The following is a 20,229-nucleotide window of genomic DNA, read 5'->3' on the forward strand; positions in this document are numbered from 1 at the left end:
AAACAACTCAAGGATATGGTGCTGTCCTAGAGTGAAGAATATTCCTCTGGACTTCTGGCGCTTTTTCCTACATGCCTCAGGGAGCTTGCTGTCAGGCAGTCCTTCAGTATGGGTTTGTCAGCGTGGTAGTTCTTCACTGCAGAAACTGTTTACAATGGGTACAGAGGCAAACCCTTTGGGAATGCTGCTGGTGCAACAAGGAGTGCTTCTGGGTGGTAGATTGCCTCAGCATAAAAGAACAAGTTCCCTGACTTTAGGTCTGTCATGTGCTTCACAGAACTTGAGGAATCTTGTCAATGACTCCACATGTAATAATCAGTGTGGAACAAATTCTTGAAGAAATGTGTCAATTGCATTAAGCATGGTCATGTGAATCTTTTTTGCAATCATGTGCACTTGGACCATCATTTACGTAGCTAAAGATATAACATGTGCACCATCGCAATGTTGCTAGCTTCTTTGAAAAGAACTGAATCATCTTTTGGCAGAGCAAATGTGGTTAGTGTCATGACAATCCCTGAGGACAGTGCACACAGAATGTTGAGAGCTGCATGATACAGACAAAGTTGATGTTGTAGGTCATCAGTAACAGGTAGTACAGGAGATTCCGGTTTTCCATATCTGTGTGGTAGCCATGGAACTGGAGTATCAGAGCCAGAGGTAAAGCAAATGGTACCTCCAAAAATAGATCCCTGAGAGCTGGCAGACTGCACAGAGGACTGTGGTACAGATTGTCATAACAGCACGAAGCCCTCTCTATCCAAAAACTTTTAATTATACAATTTTGCTTTTGGGACTTTCATTAAAAAACCCCAACTGTACAATAAAAACTGTTTTGTTTGCTTTTTAAATAACAGTCTCTTTTATTTGAGATGAAAATAAAAATAAACTTACTGGAAAACAAAGTTTTGCAATTCAAATCATTTCAGTGTCTTCCAAGACTCATCACTCTCTGCCCCCTCTTCATTTTCTGACTTCGCTTCCAAACTCTCCACTTCTCCTTCCACAGGGTGCAACACACACACACACACACACACACACACACACACACACCCCATCTGACAATTCTTGACAAGTCCCTCAAAACCATCTGGTCTTCCAAATCAGGGTCTTTAGCCTGAGTCCGCCCCCACGGCCCCCATCTCTCCGTTCAGCTTCACCCAACGAGCCAGACGAAAGGTGATAGCTCTTATGTGTGCTGTGCTCTACAGTTGGCAAAGTGCAAGGGCAATTTCTGGGTGTACAAGGTAAGGGCAGGTGGGACCATTAGTTAATTCTTGCCACAAATACTTCACACTGCCGGGCTGCAGGATAGCCAGGCACAGGGGGATATAGTGAGTCAATTGGGTAGACCTCTCTTCCCTCAGCCTGCCAAGGAAATTGCAGTGACGCTTACGAAGTTCTCAAATCACTTTTACTATGGTGAAACGGTCAGTTTTTCAGCTTTGTGAGAAGAGGACAGCATTGTCTTTTTTGAGGTTTAATAGGAGGCAGAAAAAAATTTTTGGTCAGTCAAGGGAAGACATGTGCCTTTCTTCTTGCTCTTGAGAAGCGAGCATTTATTTATAAGTTGTCTCCTTGCGCTGGGATCATTCCAATGCAGCAATAAAAGCTTTGAGCCTGAATACCCACTGAGGACAGTTTGGAGTCAAGACTAACTAAACACTAACTACAAGCTCGGGGACTTTCCTGTAGGTTCCTGACCACACCCTTTGAAGTGGGCGTGTCCGCCCGCCCTGACTAGCTCAAAAGCACACAGGTGTGGCGGGGTAGGGAGGCGGAGGCGGCGGAACGGAGAGGACGGGATTCGAACCCACATTCCTGAAGGCGGAGTCCTGGACTGGGCGTTCCAAGGAGGTGGGGGTGGGGCACCCGGCCCTGAAGCCTGCCAGCCGGGCGCCTCGAGCCCCCACCCCCGCGGCGGCTCGGGCTCCCCCCGCGGCCCTGGGTCACAAAGGCGGTTGCCAGGCGCCCAGTGGAGAAAAGATGCGGCCAGGAAACAGCGGCCGCCACTCTGGAGTGTGCGGCCCGCGGAGTTCAGCAGGTGAGCCCCCGGCCCGGATGGTGGGACCGGGCCCGGGCTCCCACCGCCACCTCCGCTTCGGCCAGAGCCGTCTGACCTCCACCCCCGGTTAGGGACCCCCGGGGGACAAGCCCCTTCTTCCCGCTGGGAGGGGGAGCCTCCCCACTCCTGGTAGCTACAGCCTCTCTGGATCAGGATCGGAATCACAATTCACGAGAACCTCAACTGCATTTGGACGCTTACTTCCCCTTTCTCAGGTGGGGAAATCGAGGGACTCGGTTCCTTGGAACGGGAGGAGAGTATGAAAGGGAAGACTTTTTGGCCAGGAGTACAAGGTGTTCCCTATCTGGGAGCTATTAAAGCAGCTTGAACAGACTTCCAAGGTTCAAACCCTCTTGGAGTGGATGACAGTGATTTCTGGGTGGTGGGAGCAGAGGGGTGAATCGTCTTGATTTAAAACTTGGTGGAAGTGGCTTAAAGATCTGGGATCAGAAGCCCTCTCTCATCCCCACGTTCGTTCTGTCCAGTACTTAAGGCGGGACATTTGATAAAAAGCCTTTTACGTCTGGCCCTATTTGCTCTTAGGAGGGGAGTCAGGAAAAGGATCCTGGGATTAAATAATCTTTTTGGTCATATACTGAGGAGTTAACACCCTCCACACCCCACCCTGCCATGGTGCTGTACCAGAGCAGCCCTGATCTTGGATGTATTCTCTCAGGGTGATGATATCAAGCATCAGAAGACTTTCATAGGCTGTTTGTAATAGATAACCATCCCCTCAGTGTCAATTTTTCATCCTAAAGCAGTCCAGATATTTGAACACAGTATGTGAAGGAGTGTACAAAGATAAGGAGAGACATAACAGTCGAAGGAAAACAACAAATCTCCTTTACGCTAACCACAGTCAGGGACAGGTCTTCTGGTTTGAAATGTCATCAACTCTTTTTTTAAAATGAACTTTACTGTCTTACAAACTATGGTGGAGGAGTCAACTTTTCACAGCATTTCCTGGGCAATTACTGGATGGGATGGGATCAGATCTGCTGCTGTTACCTTTTGTGGGAGAATAGAGAAGGGGCAGAGAAATATACTTGGCTGGAAAGAAAAGGGAACTGCTATGCCCCTTACCATAATAGGTAGGTGCTCAAGAAATGTTGGCTTCTTCTGAATTCAGTAAAACCTTTTATATATTGGCAGTTTTAAAGTAGAATGATGGAAAATCCAAATTCTACTTAAATATTTAGTTAGCAACATCTTCCCAGCCTTTTGCTTTTTCTTCAAAGCGGGGGAGGAAGAATCAAGATCTTAACCACTAGGTCGCCCATAACAAACCAAAAACAAAACAAAACACACATAGAAGAATTAGCTTTAACCATTTTTAAGACTGTCCTTTGGAAACTTTTCTTCCTTTTAGCCTGGTGTAATTCTGAGGTGGTACATAAGTAGCTCAGGGCTCTGAGAGAGCTGTTCCCGTCAGAAAACAGGTTTTTAGGGCCAAGAGGAGACTGTCTCCATAACTAATACCGAAAACCTTAAGTTCCTTAAAAGGGATGGCATAAGAAATTCTGAGACTGTGAGTACATCAGAATCCCCTGGAGGGTTTGTTTAAATGCAGACTGCAAGCCCTACCCCCAGTTTCCCAGTAGGGCCCAAGAATGTGCATTTCTACATTTCCAGATGATGCTGAAGCTGCTAGTGCCAGGATTACACTTTGAGAACCACTGGTATGAAGTACCGGGAATTAGAGTCACAAATATTTAGTAAGACATGGCTTTTCTGAGCTTCTAACCACAAATAATGTCTCATCATGAAGTGCCAGCAGCCTCTGTCACCTCAGAGGTGTAGATTCTGTCTTTAGCAGTTAACAACACAGTATATGTCCTAATAGTGAACTGGGATTATTCCACTTTGGACAAATCCATTTCCTCACCTGTAAAATAGGTTAAAACCTACCTTCAGAGGCTTGTGATAAGATTTAATAAAGTTTTAGTATACATAGCAGTTGCCAGATTCAATACTTGTTACCATCCACTACTGCCCTTTATAGAATTACTAGTATCCTTAACATCTATTGGAATCTGTTAAGGAGAACTACAGAGTAAGTTAAAGTCAATAATGAAACAAATAAATGTGAATTTAAACGGCCGTGCCCTCCCCCAAACCACGCTAGGGAAATTCCATGTTCTGATTCCTCTTCTTTAGGACTGTCAATGGCAGGATACCAGCTCTGGTCACCATGGACCCCACTGGACGAGAGCTTCCAATGGCTGCGGCACACAACACCTACACCTTCTTCAAAGCACCCCTTTAGGGCTTCCCCCTGCTTCCCACATACCCCTACTGACCTTGAAGTGCAGCTGTGCTTTCAAGAGGTCACTCTAGTCCTAGACAGCCCATTTCTGGAGCCTGGGGTGAGTCCCAAGTTACCCTGCCACACATCAGAGCTCCGAACCATGAACAACAAGAAAGGGCTGGTCAGGAAGCCCCAGCCTATCCGCCTCAGTGGAGTGGATTCCGTGTTTGGCAGGGTCATCACAGCTCAGCCACCAAAATGGACTGGGACCTTCAGAGTTTCAGACAAATCAGCCTTTTGCAAAATCATCAGCCGGGAGAACCAGTGGCCCACTGGACTTAAGGAACCTCAGATTCAGATGACAGTGACCATGTGCAAACAGATGCTGCGCTCTATCCTCTTACTGTATGCAACATATAAGAAGTGCACCTTTGCCTTGCAACACTCCAAGTAAAGGGTTCCCATCTGATTCCTGTTCCTCATACCATGTCCTGTGCTATGTGCCTGAAGCTTACAGAAACCTGTCCATGTAAAAGAAACTGACATCATCTGAGCCATCTTGCTTTTCTGTCAAGCAGTGATAATTCAGGAACCCCTTTCCTCCTTCCCCCCTCCCCCCAAAGGCCAGTGACAGAGCAAAGGAGAACATTTCCATTGTAAAGTTGAACAACATTTAGAAGAGTCAAACTAGTGTTGACATGTACATGTGAGAAAGAACCATTAAACCATATAAACCAATGAGCCTAGTGTGAACTCACTTAAACATCTAAGACCACAATGAGATGGGGAAACAAAGGGGTATCAAGGAAGGAGATTATGACTTTCCAAGTACATGAGGATGAAGGGGTCAAAAATCTATAGATGGGTCAAGGATTAAAAAAAATAATAAAAACAAAACAAATAATCTCCCCCACCAAATCAACAACAAAAAAACCTTAACCAACCACATCCTAATACCATTGGAGAGTACAAAAGTGGATAGTAATATTAGCAAATATTAAAGAATATTTATAGCCTGGCAAGAAAGAACTTGGAAGCAGCAATGAAACTGGGCTTTCTGGCAGAACACATGAGAGCTCCCCATTTTAGCTGGTGTACTATTAGTAATTCTGCAGAATTGTTATAGTAAGTCTATAGGTATAACTCAGAATAATGTGGAAATAAACATATATACAAAGTCAACATGAGTTTGATGGTGACTTTTCCCTTTTTATCTTATATCTACATGACCAAAAAATTTTTAAAAAGCAGCCAGAATTTTCCTTTTGGACTTTCTTTGGGCATTGACCAGAAATTTGTTACTCCTCCAAAAATATCACAAAGATCTTCTCATCTCAAATAAAGAATAGGAAACATGGTTTTAATTGGTAGAACTGATGTGTTGGCACCAGTTGCCATTATTTCTCTGCACAAACCCCAACTGAATTCCATGTAATCCTTGATTTAGGAAGGACATTCAGAAAGAGGAATGAGGTAGTTGAGGCAGAACTTAAAACAGAATTTATTTGTAAAACTGGTACAATCCTAAATTTCTAAGTTTCAAAACTAGCTTTCAAAGCCCAGAATTGTTGACTATTCCATAGCAAAGCACTGCCATGTTTGCCCAGACTGGTAAGTAACGCTATAGTGGAATCCTGAGCCAGGGTCTTTGATGATGTTAGATGACCTGTGAAATTCACAATTAAGGTGATTCAGTAAAGCCCACCCTCCTAATGACAAAACAGGATGCTTCCGGTAGGGAAGGTAAGACTGCAGATTCCAAACCCTGAACACAAAATGGGAAGAGGCTAGCAGAGATGGAGAAGGGGCATCCGTCTCTCTGTGGTCTAGTTGGAGTCATCATCACTCTCATCACTATCTTGCTCCTTTTCTTCATCACTTACTTCATCTTCTTCACCATCCTAAGAGGCAAAGGATAATTAGATATTTTAGGTCATCTAGGTAACCCCATGAATTACAATACTGCTCCCATAGGATTTATAACTGTACTGTATCATTGTTAAAATCAATGATAGGTGTTAAGCCATTCATTTGAAAAAGGAATCGAAGCTCCCCCATTTTTCTTGTATCATGACCACGGAGGTAGGCCACTGTGATACTGACCTATGACATTCCGCAACTGAACCAAATTCACATGATTTTTAAATAAGCCATGGTTTTCCACCTCTACTGCATGTGTGTCACATAGAATAAAGCAGGCACTCAATACAGAATGGAATGTTTGCTAAATTAAGAATTCTGGTGTATCTAATACGAATTCAGCATAAAATTCTTTGGTCTGTAACTCTAATCTGGGAGGTATGCTTAGGAGAAAGTACCAAAGTATTTTCTGCTTCAAAATTTTTTTATGAGAACAAGGTAGAGGTATACTATACAAATAATAAAAGTATTTTTCATGCTAAATGATCTTTCTGCATTAGCCTCAAATTGCATTATAGAGAGGCTTCACAGCAGGGGTTCTTAAATCTGAGCTTCTTGGTATCTAAAACCCACCTGAATTTTAACAAAATTTTATAAACATATACATTTTTCTTCAGCTTTCTTTAAAGTCCTAAAAGTGGCCCAGAAAAGAATAAGGACCCCTACTCTTACTATAGTCCTCAGTGATTGCAGCTTTTGATTCTGTGCTTTAGCTTTCACCTAATGCGTTCATATTTCTATTTTATATATTCAAACAACATATTTAAATGTTTTAACTCTTTCTTCTCAGCACTCAGAGAACACTTGACCTTTTCTCCCCTCTAAAATAGTTTCAGATACAAATTTAATATGAATAATGAAAAGGAATTTTTAACTCTATAACATATGCCACAACTTGAGATACTCTTCTGGCCCCCATAGAACTCATATAAAAAACAGAAACTTTTCTGGAGAGAATGGAGATGGGCACAGAAATCTTTGATTATAAACATAAGCAGGGAGGGGGTGCCTAGCTGGCTCAGTTGGAAGAGCACGCAACTCTTGATCTTGGGGTCGTGAGTTCAAGCCCCAGGTTGGATATAGAGGTAAATAAATAAATTAAAAAAAAAAACCCATAAACAGTAAAATTTCTATACTTTCTACTGACTCAGAATAATTAACAAAATACAACAATCAACTGCACACTTGGGCCTTATGCAGAGATACCTCCGCTGCTTTGCTCTTGGAAACCTGGGATGCTGTATCATCCTCACTCTCCTCGGAGTTCTGGGACTTAATCTCTTCACCCTAAATGTGAATGGGCCAAGACAAATGGTGGGTTATAATTATCATATTTGAGGTTTCAAGGGGAGAAAGGCTTAGTTTAAAGGCAATAGAAAAGATAATATTCTAGGCATTCAAACATGGTCAAACACGGACATCAACCTGTGATTTAGTATCTAGAGAAGTGATAATCAACCCAAGGTTTCTGAGATATGTGTGGCTCTAATATAATATGTAGTTTTACAAAAAGTCCATTGCTGTATTCTAATATCATACTAGATTTTACAAGGCCAGGATGTATTGGTAAATATTGTTCTGAAATTTCCCAAAGGCCTTAAAGTATATGACCACCGACACACCAACTACAAATGGCCATGTTGAGGCTGAAAGACAGTATACAAAGTGGTTTAAGAACATCAGCTTTTCATCCTTTCTCTTTGGACTCAAACCCTGGCACCTCTCACTTATTGCTGAATGACTTTAGGTAAGTTACTTAACCTCTCCAAGCTTCACTTTTCTCATGGAAACAATAGTATTGTTTTATTATAGTATTTTGTTTAATAGTATCATGGAAATAATAGTACCTCATAGAGCACATGTGAAGAAAGGAAACAAAGTCTCCGGGGTGCTATTCTTTTCATACGTAAGATTATAAACCCCTCACCTATTGTAAACATGAATGAGAAGGACTTGGATCCTATATGAAAATTGCTAAAACTCCAAAGCAGTACTATAGCCATATAAGATTTCAGCCAGACAGTTCAAACACCTTAGAAATGTTTATTTGTTAAAATTAGGCAGAGAACAATAAAAAATTAAAATAAAATAAAATTACAAGGCTAAAAAAAAAAAAATTAGGCAGAGAATAATTTCAGGAATAAGACAGAGTGGTTTAGAAAAAGACCCAAAATAATTTAAAAAGTTTGTCCCCATAAACAATTGTTACTATGAATCTACCCCCAGTAGTACTTACAGGAGCCCACTCTGGCTAAGGAGAGAGGTTTTATTGATCTGGCTCTTCTATCGCTGCAGCCTTGTTGTTATCAGTGGTATGTTTTGGTGCCTTTGCTGGCTAGGATGAGGGGTAGAACCCATGACTAAGACCAGAAGCAGTGTCTCCTAACTTTAAAAGGTAAATGGCCACAGCCTTAAGAGAAAGGCAGTCTTATAGAGAGAACAAGGCTTAGCTGACCTCCTTGACATACCTTCTAATGCTCTCACAAAGAGTGGGAGTAGATTATCTTGGGCTGGGCCCTAGGCTTACCTGCAAGTCCCGGTTTTTGAGGTTGCCCAGCCAGAAAGCCTCCCTGCAATTGTTGAAGATAAGCATGGCTTTCACTCTGCAAACTAAAAGCTCCAGGGTCTTTTTGAGCAAAGGCACATGTTTGGTGAGTTTCGTGTCCTGGTGAATCTAAATGGAAACAAAAGCACCCAACTCATCTGGATTTATCATGCTTTCACATTCCTATACAGAAACTTTTGAATTCCTGACATCTTGAACACTGAATAAGAGCATAAGTCCTCCCAGTATAGGTCAGAGACATGTTCCATTAAACAGTAGTTTGGCAGAGTACTCTGAAGAGAATGGCAGCTCCCCTTCAAGGTAAAAGAGCCTAGAAGACATACCACCAACACGTTAGGTTCTTCTTCATAACCTCTTATTGACCAATTATCAATGAATTTACCTAAAATGTTCTTGAACATGTATTATACTGATATTAAACAACAGAGTATCCCTATTTAGCTAGGTGTCCCTAAAACTCCATTGTTCAACAAATTCTAAAGTTAGAACCAGGGGAAGAAGTGAGCAATAGAAATTGGACTAAAAAAGAATTTGGTTTGCCCATGACTACAGAGTTCTATGGTTCTGTGTTTCTTTAGACAAAAAGTGACAATGGTTCAATTGTAGGCTTTAAGTGGAAAAATCCTCTAATGGTAAAATGTTCTCACAAGAGACAGATGTGTTCCTTGACAAGTAAATAGTACAGCTGAAAAGCTCTGAAGATGTCTGCTTTTAGAACCACCTCTTGTCTCTAGCAAAGAATCGTCACTTACATAATATTCCTCCCACCCCAAGTACTTTATAGAAGCAACACGTCCACCAACATTCTCTATCTCTCACCAAACAGAAGCTTCTACAGGAAATAGTGCTATGGAGTTTGAGTCAAACTTCAGATGCAGAAACTGCCCTCTACATGACTGCCCAATTTCAACTAGCAACTAAGGATCTGACCACTCTGAATTAAACTGCCTTTGGACAGACAGTCTCAAAAATAAAGACTCAAGAAGAGTAAAAAAGGAAGAAGGAACTGGAGCCTGTGGATCTCCTAATCACACTGCTGATTAAGCCAACAGGCAGGCTGGTGCCATGACCTGCTTTCCTCCTTACCTTGGAATGCCCACACAGGTGATGAAGCAGCCTCGTATCCAGCTGGAAGGTTTCCAGTAAGCTCAGAACATCCTCCTACAACCAACAAAATCATAAATGCCATACTAAATGCTCTCATTTCATTTTAGATGCAAGCAAGGGCTCCAAAGAGGATAAACTCCACAGGTTCCAGCTGTGTATTAGCAATCATCTCAATTTGGCCCTTGAAGCTAGGGCTAACTAGCTATCCCCCCCTTTCTCTTTCTAGGTTATGAGGAACCAACCAAATACTGTGGAGTGTCTTGCAAACTTGCTAAATATGTGTAAGAAATCATCACCTCTGTTACTATTCTTATTTCATTACTATAACCCTGGATCTCACTTGGCCAAAAAAACCTCAAGACTACCTATTACAGGGGTGCCTGGGTGGCTCAGTCGGTTAAGTGTCTGACTTTGGCTCAGGTCATGATCTCAGGGTCCTGGGATCAAGCCCCACATCATGGTCCCTGCTCAGCGGGGAGTCTGCTTCTCCCTCTCCATCTCTCCCTGCCCCTCCTCCTGCTCGTGCTCTCTCTAATGAATAAGTAAAATCTTTAAAAAATAAAAATTAAAAAAAAAAGTCTGCATGTTAAAAAAAAAAAAGACTACCCATTACAACAGCAAAGAGTTTATGACACAAATGAATTATTATTATTATTCCTGAGGGTAGACTTAGACAAGCACAAAGGAATAAGCAAATGACACACGATATTGAGGTCCTGGGAGTGTAGCAACACAATAAAATCAAGCTAAAAGGAGCAACCATCCTCAGATCCGGCATAGAAGTAGAAAGGTGGGTTTAATCAGAGTGGGTCTAAAGTTCAGCCTACTTTGGAATATTCAGTCCAATATGGGCATCTCTGGTGATAGCTGAAGTGGACCAAAGGAGCCAGAGTAGAACTGTGGCCCAGAACCTGGGCAAGGGGACCGCCCCCACTCCCAGCCTAGGAGCCACCATGGATAGATCTTCTGAGCAATTGTACAGAACCCATCTTTCTTCTGTGCTCTCAGTTCTTACCCGGTGTTTTCTAAAACTGAAGTCTAGGAGCGGCATACACTGCTTCAGAAATGCTTCCACAAAGAGACGCCCATACTGAAGAAGAGAAGAGACACACTGATGATGACCCCTACTGAGGTCTTGCACACAAAGAGCCCCTGCCTGAGGTAGCATAGCATCACCCAGCCCAGGGGTTTTATTTTCTTATTTTCGTATATAAAAAAATAAACTGGGAAGAGTCCAAAAGTTAATTTGGAAAATGTAAGCTTAATGCAAAAACTAAATGGGCCTCTAAGCCTCAGAGTTAGGCAGACTTATCTATCCTAGACACAGCCAATGAGCAGAGGCCATAGAAAACAGGTGGACCAGCTGTCTGAGAACCACTTACTCACAAAAGGAAAAAAACTGTGTAGAGCTGAGGAAGCACATAACTAACTGCCAAATTTACCAATCAGATAAATCACTCCCCCTTCTTACCCATCTTCTGCACTGGTACCAGGGTGGAGTAAAGAGGAAGAGAGGAACCAGGGGATAACAAGAATGGGGCGCCACCCAATTGGAAGGAACCATAAGGAGTGGGAAAGACACATTCTCCTCGTAACATTTCCTAGCTCCTAACCCATCATCAAATCTAGGGCTAATCTGGGCTCTCCCCCAGGGAGACAAGTTTGGGTTATCAGGATACCAGCTTCCACATTCATGAGGCCAGCCATGGGCTTTAAAAAGAGGAATCGGGGATGTGTGGGTGGCATAGCTGGTTAAGCATCCAACTCTTGATTTCAGGTCAGGTTATGATCTCAAGGTCATGAAATGGAGCCCTGCATCAGGCTCTGCGCTCAGAGTGGAGTCCGCTTAAAACTCTCTCCCTTTCCCTCTGCCCTTCTGCCCTGTGTGCATGTGTACTCTTTCTCTCAAATAAATAAATAAATAAATCTTTAAAAATAAATAAATTAATTAAAATAAAATAAAAAGAGGAATCACCCACCACTCCTTCCTCCCTATTGCCTGGGAAGGAATGGCAAGGAGTGACTAGTGCTCCTGAAGTCAGCTGTCCTGAAGCCACTCCCCATAGTTCTCAGACTCAGGTCAAAAGTTTTCAAACTCATAGGAAAATCAGCTTCTCCAGTCATACCACTACTGTGGGAAAACATATCCACTGTTTTTTCTAAACTACCACCTGTTAGCACAGATTCTGAAAAATCTGGCTTGTGGGCAAAGTATTAAGCAACTCCTTTCAGCTGAGGCCATTTCTAGAAAGATCCACAGGAAGAATAAATACTAAAGAGTGCCAGGTCAAGGAGCACCTGGTAGCTCAGTTAAGCATCCGCCTTCGGCTCAGGTCATGATCCCAGGGTTCTGGGATCGAGCCCCGAATTGGGCTCCCTGCTCAGCAGGAAGCCTGCTTCTCCCTTTGCCACTCCCCCTGCTTGTATTCCCTCTCTCGCTGTGTCTCTCTCTGACAAATAAATAAAATCTTAAAAAAAAAAAAAAAAGAGGGCCAGGTCAATCTCTCACCTTCAAACATACATGCAGAACAGGACGACTATCAAACACCTGGAGATACAAAAGACAAGAAACCAAAGCTGAGGTCTGCTTGTTTAAGCATCGCCAGCCTCTTCCCCATTGTGCAAAGCACAGCTCTGGGTGTCATAGAGAATTCTAAAATGAAGAAGGCATGTCAACAATTAAATTAATTATGAAACAGAATAAAGTAATCACCATCACTGAAGTTCAAAAAAGGAACAGGGAAGCAAAGAGTAAGAATTCTAACTCAGGATATTAAGAAGATGGCATTATAGAAATCCAAACCTTGATGTGAAGCCTTAAAAAAAAAAAAAATAGATGAGAGGTAGGAGAGAGAATGACATTCTGAGCTGGGAGAATAGCCTAGCAAAATCATGGAGTGGGTAAGAGTACAGAGTGTATGGGATAAAGAAAGCATTCAGGGTTGGAAGAACGAGACAGTGGGAATGTGCTCGGGTCACAGCGGACCCAAGACAAGGTGAGAGCCATTAAATAGTATTGTGGCACAGATAGGGAAGGAGAAAGAAAGAGAAGGAAAAAGACACTGACTCGGGAGAGAAGAAAGGATTATCCAGGATGGGTAGAGGGACAAGGGAAAAAGAAAGGTGAGAACAGGTCCCCAAGAAAGGGAGGGGAAACGAGCAGGGAGAGTCCATTTTGGAAGCCAAGACCCTTCTCGGTTTCTGTAGTTAGCTGGTGAGGTGGGTCAAGGAGCCTGCACACTCACCTTTATCAGGCTGATGAGGATACTGAAGTCTCGAACAGCCATATTCCAGTAGAGGAGCTTCTCTTCATGAATCTGGGGGCAACCAAATATATAGGTACTTCTGAACCAGCCAAGTACTTCTCTTACTGTATTTCCACTAATATATGGGTCTTGGATTACATAGCTATTCAAAGATTAATTTAAGCCAATTATTCTCTCAGATGTTACCAGTGCACCCACAGGATGGTTCTGAGGCCTGCATAGGGTGCCTTATAGAGAGTTTCTAAAGAGGACTCCTCTTCAGGAACTTCCAAGTAGGAAAAAGCCTCTGCAACATACCTGCTGGTGGCCAGATCCCTGCGGCTTCTCTGATTCCTACGCTCTCAGCGATCTAGCTCAGTTCTGGTTAACAGGCAGCGAGCGGCACAGCATCTTAAACAGGCCTGCTCACCTCATGCCAGCGCACGAGCAGCAAACTGCCGGGCATGGGAGGCTGCGACCAAAGACATTTTTTCCAGAGCTAGGGCTTGCTTATGGAGCAGTCTGAGCCTTCCTCTGGGCAGTAGCCAGGGAGTATAGAGCCCAATCCTCCCTCAAACTGGAAGGAAAGGAAATTAAACCAGGAACTCTTTGACAAAGAATCCTGGATCTCTCTAACTCAAAGGAAGTAGTTTAGAAGAAACCCTGGACCCAAGAAATAGAAGATGCAGCAGCTTCCTAGTAACCAGGTCTACCTCTTGTGGTGGGAATATCTGACCCACCTGTTGTGAGTCTGCTGCTGTGCCAGCCTGAAGACCCTTTACTGTCTTCTCTAGTTCAGCCATCATCACACGGAAGAAAATGACAAAGGTGTGCCTAGAAGAGGGGAAAACATGCATGCTCACACAACGACTGGTTAGAAAGAACTTCCAAGGAAGAAGTCAAGGAACCAAAAGTCATTTCCTTCCCCCACCTCTCAGAACTTCCTTTCACTAGGGTCCACTGTTAAAGGATAGGGGAGTGGAAAGGATTCACAAAGGAGCCCAAGAAGATGGCCTGTCAAATAAAGGAATTAACTTTATGAAGGGAGACCGTGTAGTGGCATGGAAGGAGCTGTGAGGTAGTGGTAAAAAGATCCAAGTTCAAGTTCCTAATTCCATACTGCCTGTGTAAGTCTGAGTAAGTTCCCTCTCTAATGCTCATTTTCCTCATCAGTACAACAGGGATAATAATACCTACCTCACAGAATCATTGAAAGGATCGAATGACATAAAGAATGTGAAAGTGCTTTATAAACTTTGTATGAGATAAAAAACCCATTGAGATGTACATGATTAGACACAACACTTTATCCTAAAGGTGGTTAAACTATTAGTCTCACTTTTAAAGGATGAAAGTACTAACATGAGATGTTTGATGACTAAATATCCATTGTCTTTGAAGACTACTGAAAATTCATTCCTCACTAAGGTCCTTTCACATGGGTTGGCTGAGAGCCCCTTGAAAAAAAGGCACAGCAGACATTCTATGTGTTGAATGAATGACTGTACCTACCATCTGTATCAGAATTAAATGAAGGGTGAGCCTACTGGGAAGGGGGCCGAGGCCGGGTCATCTTTACCGGGCCGGGAAGGCAGGGTTTGGCCCTGGCAACTGCACTGCGATGTGGTTCGAGATCCTGCCCGGGATCGGCATCATGGCCGTGTGCTTGGTCATCCCTTGCATAGCCACGGCGCACATCCACAGGTTCAGTAACGGGGGCAAGGAAAAAAGGGTTGCCTATTATCCATATCAGTGGAGTTTGATGCAAAGAGATAGGCAGGTCTCTGGAGTTAATCGTTACTATGTGTCAAAGGGTTTGGAGAATATCGATTAAGGAAGCATTTTCCTGATTGATGAAAAATAACTCCGTCATACTCATCTACCCCTTCTAGAAGGTAAGGCAGTGTATTAATGTAGTGCATAATAAAAACAAAACAAAAATTAAATGAAGGGTAAGGTAGTTATTTGGAAACCACATACATTGGACAGTGTGATTCTAATTAGGGAAAAAAACTGGAGGAGAGAACTCCCTTACCTGGTCAGGGTAGGGAACGTGGGAGATGCATCTTTAGGAGAATTGATCAGTTCTGGGACACCAACCCCAGCAATCTCCTCTATGGCCTTCAGAACACTGTTTGTATGCTCCAGGTAAATGCTGCATTGAGAGCCACAGGAATATAAACACACGTTACCAGAATTCCTAAATCAAGATTTCTTTCTTGTCATATTACCAGGTACTTAGCTTTATTTATTTATTTATTAAATTTAAATATTTTATTTATTTAGAGAGAGCGTGTGTGGGTGCACCCATGCAAGCAGGGGGAGGGGCAGAAGGAGAGGGAGAAGAGAATTCCAAGCAGACGCTGCACTGAGCGTGGAGCCTGATACAGGGCTCAATCTCATGAACCTAAGATCATGACCTGAGCGGAAAATAAGAGTTGGTTGCTTAACCAACTGAGCACCCAGTCATCCCACCAGGTACTTAGCTTTAAAACAACTACTAGTGTTTATAAATTTTTTTTAAAAGATTTTATATATTTATTTGACAGAGAGAGACACAGCGAGAGAGGGAACACAAGCAGGGGGAGTGGGAGAGGGAGAAGCAGGCTTCCTGCAGAGCAGGGAGCCCGATGCGGGGCTCGATCCCAGGACCCTGGGATCATGACCTGAGCCGAAGGTAGACGCTTAACGACTGAGCCACCCAGGCGCCCCTATTAATTTTTTTTTAAAGATTTTATTTATTTGAGAGAGCACGAGCAGGGGAAGGAGCAGAGGGAGAGGAGGAGACTCCCAGCTGAGCAGGGGGCCCCACGAAGGGCTCGATCCCAGGACCCCGGGATCATGACCTGAGCCTAAGGCAGACGCTTAACCTACTGAGTCACCCAGGCACCCCTACGAGTATTTATTTTTAATCAAATGAAGATTCCAGGTAATTATCAGGAGATAAAGGAAATGCTGTTTCAATTGGAAATACAGTTAGACACTTTGGAAGTGATGGATGAGTCTTGATATAGTAGGCAACAAATTATTACCTAACTCTGATTAACAAGGCAAAATACAACAGCAGACTCCTCCATTTCCTCCAGCTAGTCAGGAACTAGCTGACAGTATAAAAAAGAACCAGTGGGGCACCTGGGTTCCTAGGCACCTGGCAAGAGATCCCAACAATGGCAAAATGGACTATTTGGCTCATGGAAAGAAACCAAGCCTCTCACCTCAGCAAAGTTTGGAGCTGTTCAGTAGGGATGCTACTCTTCTCTTTCTCCCCACTTGGCCACACCCGACAGAGGAACTGTCTGGCCAACGAAGCTGATGGAGAAGCAAGACAAACACCCTCATGCATGGAAAAAAAAATTTTTTTTTTTAAAGATTTTATTTATTTAACAGAGAGAGAGATAGCGAGAGCAGGAACACAAGCAGGGGGAGTGGGAGAGGGAGGAGCAGACTTCCCGCTGAGCAGGAAGCCCGATGCGGGGCTCTATCCCAGGACCCTGGGATCATGACCAGAGCCAAAGGCAGCCGCTTAACCGACTGAGCCACCCAGGCACCCCTCATGCATGGAAAATAGACTATACTCTTGTTTTTCAGGTTTTTGGGGATGATTAATGATCAAAAGGATTGGTTTTTTTTTTTTAATATTTACTCTGAAGTTCCTAGTCTGACAATTTGGAAAAAGCTACCATGGGTTCCTGCTCTACTGGTCCTTCGACCAGAAATAAACCCGTTTGTCTAGGACCCAATGCATCCCACCATCTCACCCTGCCCTGACACACACACAAACATGAACTGAATAGACACACACTGCTGGGCAGTAGGAAAACCAATCTTGTTCCTCCTGGGCAGATCTATAAGCCATGCCCACCTTAAAGATTCACACAAAACCCTCCCCTTTTAATCAACAATAAATAATAAAAGGCTTGTTTTGCATTTTCTTCTTGCTTCCTGTGTGTGCTGCCAATTAGAATATATAATTAGTTGCATTCAAAGAGCTATGACAAAAAATAGTTAAAGAAAAAGATCAGGAGGGGCGCCTGGGTGGCTCAGTCTGTTAAGCGTCTGCCTTCGGCTCAGGTCATGATCCTGGGGTCCTGGGATCAAGCCCTGCGTTGGGCTCACTGCTCAGCAAGAAGCCTGCTTCTCCCTCTCCTCCCAGTTCATGCTTTCTCTCCCTATTTCTGTGTCTCTCTCAAATAAATAAATAAAATCTTAAAAAAAAAAAAAAAAAAGAAAAAGATCAGGAATGGGGCCCAGCCTTTCTTTATACTTAATCAAATCTTGATTTCTCCTTTCTCCCATTTTATTAACCTAGCAGTTTGTATCTCTTTTTGTCAAATGTCTCAGATAATTTACAAGAAAAAAAAAAAGGGGGCACGAATAAACAGAAGCCAAACAGAAAATCAGCTAGCCAACTGAACTAACCAAACTCAGACTAAGCAATATCAGCAGAAATCAGTCATATCTCCTTCTGGGAAAATGTCCTTCTTGATATGGCAAGAGGGCACATCCACTCTTATGGGGGGTTTCACATGTAAAATATACAAGGTCCTAGGATGCCCTAAGTTTGTAAGTTTGAGTTAGTTATTAATCCTATTCATGAAGAAAAAAAAGAGGATCTGGGCCCATCACCAATTTTTTCTTTTTTCTGAGTAGGAGCTGTAGATTTCTCCAAAATGACCATCAAAAGTCTGATGAGATAAAGAGCACACTGGAAACTGGGAATGCTGTGAGAGAAATTCTGCAAGTAATTGAAGCTCTGGCTGTAAGGGAGACAAGAAAGAAAAAAAAAGATATGACAAGTGTTACAGATATGTCTAAATTCATGAATTGTCCAAGTTGACTTGTGTATTTATTGGTCTAATCAGAATCCTCCTCATTTTCAGGTGCTTTTGTGGCCACCTTCTATCAAGACCCTGATAGAGAACCTTTAGCCTTTATGAAGAAAGCCAGGGCGGAACAGAGCCCAGGGCCTGGAATGCTGGCCTGGAAGGGGTCATGTACACCAAGATACCCAAAGAGGAGTTTACGCCATGCTTACATGAGCAACCCTGGACAAATTATTTGCTCTTAAAGCCTAAGGCAACACAATGAGAATAAAGTTTCAATTCTAGGTTTACAGGGAAAAGTGAAAGGAAACTATAAGACAGAGAAAGCAGAGCTTTTAATAAGTGTACCATATATATATGGTCAGCTTTCAATGCACTGAAATAATGGGAGATGGGGAGTCAAAATTAATCCAAAACTGTAGTTGAAATAAAACTAGAGTGTACTCTCCTGATTGATTGTGGGAAGGAGGTCAAACAAATTTAAAAGCACTATATTTAAAATGAAGTAAGGTCTTGCCCTATAGGCAGGGATGATAAGCATTAATTGCAGATCCAGAGACAATGTAGAGGAGGTGAAAGACAAAATTACTCTGGTTGAAGCTGGGATAGGAAGCTGGGAACCATGCCTCTTAGATTTCCTTTTTACCTCCCTCTTCCACTGCCTTGCCCTCAGCCTAGGCTCCTCTTCTTTCAAGACTGGGAGGAAATCAGTGGTAACTACTGCTACCTAATTACCTGACCCTACTGAGAGACTGAGTAGATTTCTGGAAAATCAAGAGTTGACTACAGGTCACTAGTGTTTTCGACATCATTACCCGAAAAGGCCAACTTTACAGGATGCAGGATACAAAAGATTTAGTAGGACTTTTTCAACGGTTTCTAATGTTTCAGGATTTATCTGAATACACAGATGAAAAAGCTCATATGACTGAGGAAAAGTAGCTGAAAACATCAGTTTCCCTCACAACTACTGAGAGGACACCCAAGTGATTTCCAAGAAATCTTGCTAATCCTGTTTTAGTTTTTGGGACAACACTCTGGGATATGTAGTCTGACCTACCTGAGCAATTCCTCCAAGGACTGGTTGGGCTCTCCTTGCTTCAGTCGGTTGGTAAGGACCTCAAGGGCTGAGTACAGTAAATTATGATTTTCAGGCTGTAAAAATCCACTCCTAAGGGAAATTCAAGGTAAGATGGTTGAGCTTAGTTTTAGGAAGATTGCTTAAACAGCATTTGAGGATCCTGGTCTCCAGGCTATAACATCAGTAAGTCAATGGAGGAAAAGCAGAACTAGAGCACTGAAAGTACCCAGGTACCCAATTCAGTCAGCTCTGAGTCTCACACTACAAGGTGAAGGGCACCTAAAACAGTCTTACCTTAAGGACCTAACAGTCCTCTTAGGTTTATTTTCAGGGAAAAAAGCTCTCCTTCATTTGCTACATTTTAGAGAAGTCTCAGCCTTCCTCCCCAGAAAAACCAGAAATAACTTCGTCAATTGTTAAATCAGTATCAATTCCATAAAAGGTCCTCAATAAAAAACTTACTCCTTCTGTAAGTCTTGACAATTCTCTCTTCAGATTATCTTTCCTACTGTTCCCTCCTTCCCAAGCTCAGGCCGTCACTCTAAGCCAGGTCCTTATCATCATCACATATGCAGATCACTGAGACACCTTTTGACTGGTCTTTCTGCACCCCTTTCCAATCTGTCCTGCACACTGCTGCCAAAAGGATTTTCCTAATTGATTTCATTAAACCTTGCCTCTGATCATAAAACTCCAGAATTGCTTTTCTGTACAACATTCAAACTCTTCTGACCTTCAAGGCCCAGCACGATCTGAGCCCCTAGATTTTCTACTCCTATAGAAACATCTCTACATCACCAGTGGTAGTCCTTCTGCCTTTCAATAAATGAATTCTGAGGGCCTATAATAGGTCAGGTTTTGGGGGGTGAACAGCTTTGAGATACAAATTGACATACAATGAACTGCATGTATTTGAAACACTGATCAGTTTGATCAAGTGACATATATAAACCCATGAAACCATCACTGCTATGAAAATAATGAACATATCCATTACCCCCAGGAGCTTCCTTATATTCCTTTGAAATCCATCTTACACTCTATCCTCCTACCCAATGATAGGCAACCACTGATCTGTTTTCATCACTAAGAGATTATATGCTTTTTCCTAGGGTTCTATATAAATTGAATCAAATGCTACGTACTCTTATGGTCTTGCTTTCTATCCAGT

At 42.7% G+C, this 20,229-nt stretch overlaps 2 protein-coding genes and 1 pseudogene across 5 annotated transcripts in view; 2 read left to right on the top strand and 1 right to left on the bottom strand.

Moving 5' to 3' along the window:
• The first annotated feature begins 1,680 nt into the window (after nucleotides 1–1,680).
• Nucleotides 1,681–5,054, top strand: FANCD2OS (FANCD2 opposite strand). 2 transcript variants are annotated; one of them, XM_078075162.1, is made up of 2 exons: nucleotides 1,681–2,044; nucleotides 4,226–5,054. In XM_078075162.1, the coding sequence occupies exons 1-2, from the start codon at nucleotides 1,987–1,989 to the stop codon at nucleotides 4,768–4,770; spliced, it is 603 nt and encodes a 200-aa protein (XP_077931288.1). In that variant the 5' UTR covers nucleotides 1,681–1,986; the 3' UTR covers nucleotides 4,771–5,054. The 2 variants fall into 2 exon arrangements, with proteins under 2 accessions (XP_077931288.1, XP_077931295.1); XM_078075169.1 differs by lacking the exon at nucleotides 1,681–2,044 and adding an exon at nucleotides 2,070–2,280.
• Nucleotides 5,055–5,793: 739 nt separating this feature from the next.
• Nucleotides 5,794–20,229, bottom strand: part of FANCD2 (FA complementation group D2) — a 56,424-nt gene continuing 41,988 nt past the window's right edge. For 2 of the 3 annotated variants that reach the window (XM_036079848.2, XM_036079853.2), the window contains 12 exons: nucleotides 19,038–19,148; nucleotides 17,781–17,911; nucleotides 16,370–16,463; nucleotides 15,190–15,309; nucleotides 13,895–13,988; nucleotides 13,155–13,226; nucleotides 12,419–12,457; nucleotides 10,925–10,999; nucleotides 9,889–9,963; nucleotides 8,764–8,910; nucleotides 7,443–7,523; nucleotides 5,794–6,217 (listed from right to left, as the gene is read on the bottom strand). In XM_036079848.2, coding sequence (XP_035935741.1) covers nucleotides 6,143–6,217; nucleotides 7,443–7,523; nucleotides 8,764–8,910; nucleotides 9,889–9,963; nucleotides 10,925–10,999; nucleotides 12,419–12,457; nucleotides 13,155–13,226; nucleotides 13,895–13,988; nucleotides 15,190–15,309; nucleotides 16,370–16,463; nucleotides 17,781–17,911; nucleotides 19,038–19,148 — 1,114 coding nt within the window. In that variant the 3' untranslated portion in view covers nucleotides 5,794–6,142. Of the gene's footprint in view, nucleotides 6,218–7,442; nucleotides 7,524–8,763; nucleotides 8,911–9,888; nucleotides 9,964–10,924; nucleotides 11,000–12,418; nucleotides 12,458–13,154; nucleotides 13,227–13,894; nucleotides 13,989–15,189; nucleotides 15,310–16,369; nucleotides 16,464–17,780; nucleotides 17,912–19,037; nucleotides 19,149–20,229 lie in introns of those variants that run through there. The other variant, XR_013448992.1, reaches the window with a different exon arrangement.
• Nucleotides 14,735–15,079, top strand: LOC118527813 (NADH dehydrogenase [ubiquinone] 1 alpha subcomplex subunit 1 pseudogene; annotated as a pseudogene).

Source organism: Halichoerus grypus, chromosome 1 (genome assembly GCF_964656455.1).
Source record: "Halichoerus grypus chromosome 1, mHalGry1.hap1.1, whole genome shotgun sequence".
Classification (NCBI taxonomy): domain Eukaryota; kingdom Metazoa; phylum Chordata; class Mammalia; order Carnivora; family Phocidae; genus Halichoerus; species Halichoerus grypus.